Source organism: Alosa pseudoharengus, unplaced genomic scaffold, assembly GCF_046254945.1.
Source record: "Alosa pseudoharengus isolate Yale_2024_CS ecotype anadromous, Long Island Sound unplaced genomic scaffold, YU_APseudo_1.1 YU_APseudo_1.1_scf_4, whole genome shotgun sequence".
In the NCBI taxonomy this organism is placed as follows: Eukaryota; Metazoa; Chordata; class Actinopteri; order Clupeiformes; family Clupeidae; genus Alosa; species Alosa pseudoharengus.
This window is the reverse complement of record NW_027468774.1, coordinates 43,765,551-43,777,299: the sequence shown is the minus strand read 5'-3', so window position 1 is coordinate 43,777,299 and position 11,749 is coordinate 43,765,551. Positions and strand designations below refer to the sequence as shown.

Here is an 11,749-nt window from a genome sequence, read left to right as displayed (position 1 = left end):
TTTCATCATTATACAGAATGAGGTGCATTAGCAGTTGCCTAAAAATAATGTTACTCTTTTAGACCCTAAAATAAAATGTAGACCTGGGGAAACAGAAGAGTGATATGATATTTGTATGTGTGCTATTTAAGTGGATTCTTCAATTTGTTGCACGTTCCAGTGCCATGCGATGCTATTTTTTAACAACTGAATGTGCCTACAACACCTTCAAAGGACCATGTCTTGAAGTTGCATAGTTAACTGTGTCATCTATGTATTATAAAATAAGTCCGGTTCTCCCTGTCGGGACCTAATTTCCCAATAATGACCGGCTTTCTATACATTAATCCTTTACATAAAAAAAATCTTTCATAGACTCTCATATTACAAAGTGCAGAAATTGCAACAAATGTTCAATGTGCAAGGTCCCAGTTCTTCAGAACATCATTAACGCAGGTCAGTTTGGTTTGGCTTTTCAGATTTTCCTGAAGACTAAGCATTTGTTGCTCTCCGGCATGTCAACCTGGAAGACAAAAGTGATGTTACTCATATGGATGTTGCCTGTGGGAGTGTGTACACACACTAGAGCTGATCAAGAACGCTGATTACCATTCGCTCCATGCGCATTCCATTGGTAAAGGCAATCTGTCTCAGAACGTCAATGTCAGGAAGGCCCCATTCAGGGTTTCTGTAATGTGAGGATTGATTTAGAGTCAGTTTTTAGTTTTAAAAACATTTGAAACTTAAATATCTCAAGAGTATTGATATTGGGAGATTATGGTGAGTGGTTAAATATTACTCGCCTCTCACGCAGAGTTCTATCCAGTTCCTCGTTGCATGGAGGTATGATGATCCCATTCATTGCATAAGGCTAAAAGTAAATTAGTAAACCTTTTAGCTTAGTTTAGCTTGAACATTTCCTGCTGAATACAAACTCACTCCTGACATTAACAGCCTGACGGTAATAAACAAGGAGTATGGAAATATTTGAACTAAAATATTTGCCTAATGTTGTTATAAAGGTAATATATTACTTCACATATAAATATAATGTATTTCATTTATATACAAAATATATAATTAACAAATTAATCTCCAGCAATGTAGTCTTCCAGCTACTTCGGTCAGCTTACCCCATATGTCATTAGACAGCAATTCTTTTTCAGAATCTCACCAGCTCCTTGAAACACACCCTATACAGAAATGGATACATCCATATTTCACAAATCAACCAGGTCATGCTCTGTAGCCAAAATAGATGACTAATAGTAAAACGGCTTTTGGAGGCTTCTGTATTCAAGTTAAGTTAAGTCAAGGCCAGCTCAGCTTATTTTATGTAAAGGTTGTTTTCACAAACTGACATCTCTGGCCATTTTTGTCAATTGCTCAGCTGCAGGTAAAAAATTATAATAGCCATAGCCTGACACATTCACTATGTGAACCGCCACGATGGCAAGCCTGGTTATGCATATACATACAGAGCCTAATAAAAGTAGCCATCCCCTTGGATATTTCCCCTTTTATTGCTTTAATACATGGAATCTTTGTCCATTTAATTTGGCCTTTTTAACAATAATTGACAAAAATCCCCTCTTTAATGTCAAAGCAAATTTCTACAAATTGATGTTAATTAATTAAGAATCACTCTAATTCAATATTAATATTAAAGGTGATAAGCAATGTTATGCGGTTTCTAAGCTAAAACATTTTTTTGTCACATACAGGAAACATCCCCTCACCATCTGCTAGCTGCCTCTGCCCTGAATACACTGCAAAAAAAAAGTGGTCTCTGTGGACAGCCCAGGCTCCAAAAACGGTAACAAAAACAACCTGGTCCAGGCTGGAACATTTAAACAAACTGTTCCAGCCTATAAACGACTAAACGACCTCTGTTTTGTTTAAACGTCAACAGAAGTGACGTTACTCAACATTGCTTAGAGCACCTTTAAAGTGACTGACCTAAATTAACAGCGGTCCTGCCAATTGGTGCTTATAGTCTCACAATTAGTGAAATGGGGATCTCCGGAGTGCCATGAATGTGTATAGTATAGAAATATACAATATATAATGGAAGGTCCAGTCACAGGTCAATCAGTATTCCTGGTTATAAATCCACCATGACGATAAAATAACACTCCAAACAACTCAGAGAAAGGTTATTGAAAAGCATAAGTGAGGGGATGGATGCAAAATAAATTTTGCAAAATAAAAGTCACTGAACAAACTCTGGAATGAAATCCATCATTAAGGAATGTAAGGAATATGGCAAATGTGCAAATCTGACTAGAGCGGGCCATCACCACAAACCACAGTGACAATAAATAAAATAATAAAGATAATGGTGGGGAAGGCCACCATGGCGACTATGACAACTCTGAAGTAGCAAGTAGCTTTCCAGCAAGACAATGAGCCGAAGCCTACAGCGAAAACTACACAGAAATGGTTTAAAGACAGCAAGGTGAATGTTCTGGAGTGGCCAAGGTCAAAGCCCAGACCTCAATCTAGAAAATCTGTGGCTGAACTTGAAAAAGGCTGTTCACACCCCATTCCCTTCCAACCTCACAAAGATTGAGCAGTTTTACAAAGAAAAATTGAGTAAGATTGCCGTATCCAGATGTGCAAACCTAATTGAGACCTATCCACCCTAATCTGACTCCGCCAGATGGATGCTTCGCATTTGCTCTGCATGTCCATCTGGGAATTTTCCGTTGGAGAACTTTTGGGAAGGGGCGGAAATACTGGTTAACTGATTGGATAAACCATCTGTCTATCACCACCTATGTTGGTTATCGACGGGCCAAATCAACCAATTAGATGAACGAAGTGTTCGTTTAACATACAATTAAGTTAGGTAACGTAACTAACGTTAACATTTTTTAACTTACCATTTGTATGTGACATGAACCTAATCAACGACAATTACCATAAAGTTTTCACGGCCCTACACTTCTAAAGAAAGTATATATTCCTTTTAAAGGGGCAGCCGTGGCCCACTGGTTAGCACTCTGGACTTGTAACCGGAGGGTTGCCTGTTCGAGCCCCGACCAGTGGGCCACGGCTGAAGTGCCCTTGAGCAAGGCACCTAACCCCTCACTGCTCCCCGAGCGCTGCTGTGGTTGCAGGCAGCTCACTGCGCCGGGATTAGTGTGTGCTTCACCTCACTGTGTGTTCACTGTGTGCTGTGTGTGTGTTTCACTAATTCACGGATTGGGTTAAATGCAGAGACCAAATTTCCCTCACGGGATCAAAAGAGTATATATACATATACATATATATTCCTCCATTATGAACTGGAATCGGCCGTGGAGGATGTCTGTGTCGTTCATTCCTCCCAGCTGCATGGCTGAGACTCATAACTTCACAGCTTCCCCAGGAATACTTTCTAATTTGAATAGCTATGCTCATCTCATCTGTGGATGCCGTCATGTTGTTCGTTGCGTCACACCTAAACCCGCCTCAAAACCAACGCTGATTGGCCGTTCGTTTGGTGAACTGCTCCAATTTTTCTCTATCGGAAAGATGCCAGACTGATCTGCGACGGGAAACCTGAAGCTCGCGAGATCAGGATGTTCTCACGAGGCTATATCCACCCAGGCTCTATGCTTTAATTGTGGCCAAAGGACCTGAAGCTCGCTTATTTTGCATTATATATTTTTAATTAATTAACATTACTTTGTAGAAATTAATTATTAAAGCAATAAAGGGAAAATATCTAAGGCAGATGAATAATTTTTATAGGCACTGTGTGTGTTTATATATATAACTTCTGATTATTATCAGACCACTATGGTTTTGAACCGACCAGTATTACTGCACCTCTGCTGTTTTGAAGGAGCTGACATGGAAGAGGTTGATGGCTACGATCACATCACAGGAGCTACGAGGAAGGCCTGCCCACTTGTCCCAGGGCTCACTAGCATCCAGGTGCACAGGTTCTAGAACACGCTTCGCTTTCGTTGCCCCAATGTAAGCACGGATACTGGAGCAGGACAAAACATGGATCTTACATCATACTACTGATATTAACTCACAATTATGAGAGCTTTATGAGTATTTCATATATATATATAAATTATATGAGTATATATACTTTATGAGTATTTCATATATATGAAATACTCATAAAGTATATATAGTTTATGAGTATAAATACTCATATAATTTTGAGTATATATACTGTATATGACACATTATATATTGCCTTTTAAATCACAAGTGGGACTAAATGACACTTGTTATTTATACGTACGTATACGTATGTAATTATGTAATTATGTCCTCAAAAATGCCTTTAAAGACAGAAAATGGCCATTAATCCAGTACCTTGCCCGAGACTCCTCTTTGATGTCTGTTGGAAGCCAGGTGACGTAGGTCAGTTCCTGGGCAAAGTGCACGACATGCTGCCCAGTGCCAGACCCCAGCTCCAGGCCAAACAGCTCTTTGTGGGACTGCTCCTCCAGAATCTCCGACAGCACTGACAGTATATCATCCTGATTCCTGTCAGCGGCAGGGGATAGCAGCATGGTGGAATGGATGGATGGAGGTCTGAAGACTCAGTGTATCCAAACTTCAAAAGTCAGTCACATTGGCAGCTGAACAACCGTAGCCTAACGGGCAGTGTATCTGTGTGTGGTGCTGAGATCTACCCCTGAAGTAGCTCTTGTGTGTTGTCTATAGGAATAGTCTAGAAGAAACAGGATTGCTCACCGGTCACCTGCTGTCAGTGGACTGCCAGATGGAGCAGAAGATTACCCCCTTTGGTTAAGAGGCTCTCATATGCTCCTCCTCCTCAGGGTGTTCTGCTCAAACAACCACATATTAAATTGGTTATTAGATTAACTACACACACACACACACACACACACACACACATACACTGCATATTTTGGGTGAACACATCCAAACTGAAAACAGATAACTGTCCACTGATAAAGATCCATTTTTTGCCATAAGATATGGGGAATATGTTTTTGTTGTTTTTTGTTTTTGTCAATGCTGCTGCCATTTAATCATATTTGTTGCACCTTCAAGTTCAAATTAATAATAGGCTACCATACCTTTATTTGTTGCCTGCTAGTTTGTAGCGCTGCTTCACAGTTGACATAGGTTATTATAACCTATCTTTTACTGTCTATGATTATAACCAATAGCCATTGTTACAGTCTGAATCCACCAATGAAATGTACAAACTAGCTGTTTGGGCTGATGCATTATGGGTAGGTCAGGAAGAGCTGCTGGAGGACGCCATGTGCTTTTGAGCAGTGAGGTTGAATGACAGGCTGATGTGTGTATTTTGGAGGTGTTTGTGAATTACCTGGAGTAAATAATCGAAGGACAGAAACAGAAATATGTATTGCACCAGGCACTGTATTCGAGCGGCGTTGCGAACGGTTGTCCAAACGCAACGGTAAGCAATAGGAATGATGATGTAACGGAGATATCAGCCGGCAGAGAGTCGTTGTGCAAATGCACTCCAGTCAACTCAGTCAAGGACAGTCTGTTTGAAGTTGATGTGTTCTGTCCTAATAATGCATGTAATTGCTAGCATTTATGAAGTGGGCTGTCTTGGGCATGTCCATTAGACAAGGTATTAGTCTCCGGAAATGTTTTTGTAATTCCTAATCTTATATTTGCTAGGTAGCTACGGTGGCTAGCAGTCTACCTCAGTAAATGTTAGCGAAACGATACTGTGCTAACGCTTGAGCACGTCCACAGAACTAACAACATTACTTGACTGAAGCGCTATTTGCTGGGTCTTGTGAGAAAGAAAATGTCTCCATGTCAGTCCCTCGTGTTTGCGATCAGCTAGTGTTTTACTGCTGTCTTTCTTACACGGTTAGCTCACGTTAGCTGGCTAAGATGCTGGAGTTGTCATAAAATGCCAACAGTGAACTAACCTGGGCTAGCGATACATTAGCTTGCTAGCTTGCTGCTTAACAATTCGTCAGCTAACAATATAGTTATATCAAAGCCAAGGTCATATTACCATCGTAGTCCTTCTAAGTTATTGAAAAGACATGAAAATATGATTGGAAGTTGATAGCATGAGCGTACATATGGAAATGTTTCAAGAAAATACAGCTAAAATACTCCACTTGAACACGAATTAATTCTTGTTTTGTAATTGCAATGAATTGTGCTGTTGTTGAAGTGGGCAGGTTGTCCCGTCATATTTCAGTGGGATTTTTACAAGTCATGATATTTTTGTTTAATTGGACGTTGTAAATCGTGGACATTATTCAAAGTCTTTGTTAGGTCTGGTGAGTATTGTGAAGTGAATCTGTTGATCTGTCATTCTGTAGGTCTAACATCCAGACACCAGCACTATGTGCCATCAGAACACTCAAGACCAGTCCTGCCAGCCCATCGGATGCCATAGCCACCCCCCATTTGGACGGTGCACCCAAACAATACTCACCCAAAATTCAGCAGCTTGTTAACGACATCACCAGCCTTACCTTAATCGAGGTGTCAGACTTGAACGAGTTACTTAAGGTAAAGTTAGAGGGAAAATTAAATGATATTCTCAGAGAGAGAGAAAGAAAGATAATTCACACTGTCTGTTCATCTCTGTCCTAGAAAACCTTAAATATTCAAGATATTGGAATGATGCCTATGGGTGCAATGGCAGCAGCAGCACCTGCAGCCACGGTAATATATGCCTTTATAATTTCAGTGTATTGCTTCTATACATTCAGATGATTCACTTCTTCACTGAGAAAATGCAAACGTCTTTGTGTATGATAATGTGTCCTTAGGCAGTAGAGGAGGAGGCAGTCCCAGCCAAGAAAGAGAAAACTCATTTCACTGTCAAATTGACAGCACTCAGTGCTGCCGAGAAAGTCAAACTGATCAAAGAAGTCAAGAACTGCATGCAAGGCCTGAATCTCGTACAGGTAAGATTTCATTTTGATTCCTTTGCATCCAATTTGCCTAGATTCTAGGCCATGGAATATCAAATGGACATTGCTACAGATATTACAATCTTAACAATACAACAATGGTAAACCTCCTACAAGAGCATGATGGCATTGTTTTGTTAGGAGAATCAAGCCATACAGCTCTTCTATTAGGAGGTTTACCAATTACTCTGAGTTAACTTACCCAGGTTTGTCACTAAACCACGTACTTGGAATACCCTCCTGGTGTGTGTAACAGTTTTTATTATGGGTTGTGTGCAATATGGAGGCGGGGGTGGTGAAGCAACGGTAACGTCCCTGAGTACTTTTACATGGACATTAATATTCAGATATTAACCGGGTTAATAACATATTCAGAATACAACACTCCCATGTAAACAGCATTTTCCGATTGCCTTAACCGGAATAAGATCATATTCAGAATAAGCAATAACCAAAGTAAGGTATGTGGAGTATTCTGATCTTATTCACAATATTGAGGTACTTTCTAGGCATGTAAACACCTTATTCGTAATATGATCTCCTATTGTAATATTCACGTTATTTTGTGACAATTAAGCACAACATTATGGTAAATAACAACACATTCTTTGACGCCCATGGCATTTCTTGTGTCGCGACCTTCTGGCGGCAAAGTTTCAAACTTATTTATGAGCGGAGCTTCAGAAAAGATGTTGTGAATGAAGAGGAATGTAGGCTACATTTTGGGGTGAGAAAGAAACATATAAGACAGCATAGAAGCGACATGTGGCAGTATTAGCTTAGGTAGTGATTAGGTTACTATGGGAACATCTATAAATGGCATATTCTATTAAGAACTCATGTTCACACCATATTCAACACCATATTCACAATATTGTCTTATTCTGAATGAGGTCAATACTCTGAATATGAATGTCCATGTAAACATACTCACTGACAATTGGCCGACTTGGTTTTGATTCCCACCATTGCATGTTCACATGGCTTTGGATAAAAAGCCTTTACTAAATATCAGTCAACTTAAGTCAATATGTGTTACATGCAATGTGTTTTTACCAAGTGGTGGGTATATGTGCACTGGATAATTGTGATGACAGTCTGTTATGTGTCTGTTATTTACTGTTGTGATAGACACAGCTTGTGTTGTACTGTGAAGGCATTTATTTGTGCAGCATGAGACCTATATATGAGGGACAATATATTGTGTACCGTATTGTATCATACTCTGATGTTTAAAGTTGTAACATTAGTAGTAGCACTTTGGTGATTAAGTTTTAACCATACCATGAGTCATTAATACTGAAAAAAGCTTCAGGAATACTGTAACAGCTTCATTAAAAGCCAAGTCCCAGTTAGACGCCCTTTTTACTGGCCCAGTGTGGCTATAGGTGTGGACAAATAAATGCCTCAATTAGAAGCCTGGGGGATATTCCATCAACCTCGCTAATGAAGGCGGCGCTTAACAGAAATAGCCTGGCTTGAACTAGCGTAGACTTCCACTTGGGACTGAAGCCGTTCCATTAACTCAAGTTAGCGGCATCTTGGTCTCGTTTATTCAAGCGAGGTTAAAGTCAGCTTCATCTCTGCTCGTGCACGACGTAGAACAGTAGACCAAAACAGTAGATTGACGAAAAGAGGATATATTTCGTAAAATTAAGACAATACTAGACGATTTCTGTTCGATTTGGCAAGCGCCATCTACAGGATTTTCATCGAAAGTCATCAAATTTAACATCGAGAGAAAAAAATTGATTGCCTACAGAAATGGGAGAATAATGAAAGCATACATTTAAAACAACAATGCTAATGGTTTTGAAATCAATTGCAAGTTTGATTGGCTTCACTCTTGAACACATAGGTCTACAGTCTATGCTTGAACAAAACGAGTGCATGAATAAATAGTATAAACTCAAAAACAACTTATGGATATGCATATAGATATTCAAAACTATCTATAGCCTAGCTTACGTTCTTAGATTAAAAGAGTTCATTCACTCCAAATTATTGTCTAGGTGTAGGTGGTCATAAAATAAATTAGTATCAACATAATAGGCTATTGTCTCCCATAAGTCCCTAAGTGTTTTGAAATAAAATTATCTGAAATGCAATGGCTTTCAATTCAATTTATGCCTAATATCTGTGTAGCACACAGTTGATTTGACATTCATGAACAATTGTCGACACATGAAGTTTTAATTATTAGCTGCCTAGGCTACAGAATAATTATCCTTTGGCTTGCATCAGATATAATAGGCTATAGCCCACTGGCAAAGCTGTCACTGAACAGCCTACCAAATGTGCATGACCCTTTATCAGCAGTAGACATATGTCTTTCATCAAAGATTATAAAAAAAAAAAGCCATTATCAAGGTGATAAACAATTTAGCCTTAATACTTCGTATGGGAAGCGAACCTGCGAACACGCAAGAATGTAAATCCTATCCTATGCCGTCTCGCTGCACGTTACACCACCACCGAACATAAATGACGCAGAGTAGCACGATTCCTAGAACCACACGCATGTGAAGTTAAAACATTTTTAATCGTATAATCTTCATACATTCTTTGGAGCTAGTGAATGTGTAAATCCATGCTTGGTGCACTGTCGGAAAAAACATTTCTATAGGCCTACTTCTATTTTTGAAGTAGTATGCTACAGGTGACGAGAGCACAGGTTGACGGAACCATCTTTTTGGACTCGTTTTCCGACTGATTGTTTTTTTTTGCAACACAGCTTAACCCATTTACTCCTAAAATGCCTGCTAAAAACGCCTATAGAATCCTATGGCATTCTAGACTAAATAACCTTATTTCCTGAGGGTTTTCTGAAAACATACTAAAACTTGTCAACGTCTACCAAAATGTAATATCTAAGCCTCTGTAGCACCTAGAAACATGAAATAAAAAGCATGCTGCGCTACGCAGCATCCAGCGGGAGGGTCAATGTTGCGCTACGAAGCATCCAGCAGGAGGGTCAATGTTGCGTCATGCAGCATCCAGCGCGAATGGGTTAATTTAGCTTGAAAGTTAACCTGCTACGGAGCAGGTTAGTTCTGTAGCATAAATTCCCATGGTTACCAAGCTGGGATTCACGTTAAGCTCATTAATGGAACGGACATGTATGAACTTCTATCAATATGGTCTTGCTATATAGACAGTTAGAATCTCCACAATCATTCAGTTCATTTTACAGAAACATTGAGCACCAAAGTATGGCTACTGTCAAATTCATTCAGATTTACTAGCATGGTACAGAGAGGTGAAAGAAAGTAGTGATTTCCTACCTTTGGTGGCCAAGTCCGAATATGTGTCTATTCTTTGATTATCTATACTGTATCAATTTGATTGTATTTCCCATCTTTACTTCAGACAGGTTTGTGTGACAGTAATGAAAGGCCTGACTCCTAGATGCCTCTCCCAAATATAAGCAAGATGAGTTTGCCAATTTAAGCAAACAAAAGCCCAGGCTATCGAGCTAATCGAGTTTTTATGGTGACTGGTGAATGAACGAATTCATTGTGCCAATGTAATTTTTAATGTAATTTTCTTTCTCAGGCCAAGAAGCTTGTGGAATCCCTGCCTCAGGAGATCCGTGCGAACGTATCCAAAGAGGAGGCTGAGAAACTGAAGGCTGCCCTGGAGGCAGCAGGGGGCACTGTGGAGCTGGAGTAGACCAGTCCGACCTTCATCCGACCTTCATCCGTCTCTCTCTTTTTTTATAACGAAAGGAATCTAAGGAAAAGAATTGCCTTCGAAACATTGCCACTTAGCCCCACACGTGACTGGAATGGGGTGGTCGAACTCACAGACTGAACTGTACTAGGCCACGAGCCTGCAAACACTCGGTACCCCGCCGGCTGCTTGTCTGTCACTTACAGCCCCCGAGAGCTACTGGTGTGACGATCCTGTGCAGTGTCTGTGTCTGTCTGTCTCTCTCTGTGCGTCTGTCTGTCTGCCAGGGAGCAGGGGCTATAGCTCGACACGGGACATGGTTGACATTGCCTGAGGTGAAATAAACATGGTCATGTAGAACTGTAGATTGTGTCTTAATATGGTTACCATCTGAAACTCGTGCTAGACAAAGGTATCGTTATTCCAGGTGTGCAGATGCATATAATTACAAATGTGACCGTTATTTTACAAATGTTTATAGTGAACCATAATCATTTGGTTCTCAAGACTCCGATATAACCAGAAAGCTGGAGAGTACTTTGGAGCACTTTGCACATCATTTTTCCCCAAGGGCTGACAGTCAAAGTAGTTGGAAGATGTCAGCCACAGAGACATACATATTTCTCTGTATCCAGATCAAACCCTTTTAAGTTGTGTAAAGGTACCAGTCAGGTGATGAACTTTAACAGGAATAAAACTTGAACACAACCCTTCTCGAAAGGGAGGCAGAGATGACTTGTGTGATGCGGCTTGAGATTGGCCTCCAGTTAAATATTGATTTAGTTTTATTTACGGAAGTTACATTATCAAGAATCAACAATGTACATAGAGAAACCACTCAAGTAACAATGAAAAAGGTCATTTTAACACAACCTTTAACCCTGAGCAAACCCCTCTCAAAGTGGTCAGGAGGGGAGGCATTTCAGGTTTGCCCCTGTGAAAGGTTGGATGTAGTATATACCAAGCTAGTTAGTGCCTTTTACAGGTGAACAGAAGCGATGCTGGAACTCTGCTGTTATGGGTCATGTTTATATGCAAGTTCCCCACTAGGAGGCAGAGAAGATCAGAATTGATGTGGCTGGATTACTATCATTTCTGTAACAACAGGATTGCCATAACTGATTCCTCCCATAATTAGTCCCTCATCTATGGAAAAGCTATAGGTCCAAGCACTGAATTGATTACTAGGTTTGTGA

At 40.0% G+C, this 11,749-nt stretch overlaps 2 protein-coding genes across 2 annotated transcripts; one reads left to right on the top strand and one right to left on the bottom strand.

Annotated features, from left to right (window-relative positions):
• Positions 1–454: 454 nt before the first annotated feature.
• On the bottom strand, positions 455–4,502 carry LOC143103361 (methyltransferase-like 26 B). Its single transcript, XM_076267197.1, has 6 exons — positions 4,303–4,502; positions 3,796–3,958; positions 1,113–1,172; positions 783–850; positions 589–667; positions 455–502 (listed from the first exon to the last, which is right to left on the bottom strand). The coding sequence occupies exons 1-6, from the start codon at positions 4,500–4,502 to the stop codon at positions 455–457; spliced, it is 618 nt and encodes a 205-aa protein (XP_076123312.1).
• Positions 4,503–5,205: 703 nt separating this feature from the next.
• Positions 5,206–10,918, top strand: mrpl12 (mitochondrial ribosomal protein L12). Its single transcript, XM_076266479.1, has 5 exons — positions 5,206–5,386; positions 6,282–6,474; positions 6,559–6,630; positions 6,738–6,875; positions 10,437–10,918. Exons 1-5 carry the CDS (start codon positions 5,328–5,330, stop codon positions 10,551–10,553), a joined length of 579 nt encoding a protein of 192 aa, XP_076122594.1. The 5' UTR covers positions 5,206–5,327; the 3' UTR covers positions 10,554–10,918.
• Positions 10,919–11,749: the final 831 nt, after the last annotated feature.

Bases quoted from the DNA above. Each gene is read 5' to 3' on its own strand.
- LOC143103361 (XM_076267197.1), bottom strand. From the start codon at position 4,502: ATGCTGCTATCCCCTGCCGCTGACAGGAATCAGGATGATATACTGTCA. The intron at 3,959-4,302 runs GTACTGGATTAA...GTCCTGCTCCAG, and splicing joins AAAGAGGAGTCTCGGGCAAG to TATCCGTGCTTACATTGGGG. The intron at 851-1,112 runs GTAAGCTGACCG...ATTTACTTTTAG, and splicing joins GCTGTCTAATGACATATGGG to CCTTATGCAATGAATGGGAT.
- mrpl12 (XM_076266479.1), top strand. From the start codon at position 5,328: ATGTATTGCACCAGGCACTGTATTCGAGCGGCGTTGCGAACGGTTGTC. The intron at 5,387-6,281 runs GTAAGCAATAGG...GTCATTCTGTAG, and splicing joins ACGGTTGTCCAAACGCAACG to GTCTAACATCCAGACACCAG. The intron at 6,475-6,558 runs GTAAAGTTAGAG...TCTCTGTCCTAG, and splicing joins ACTTGAACGAGTTACTTAAG to AAAACCTTAAATATTCAAGA.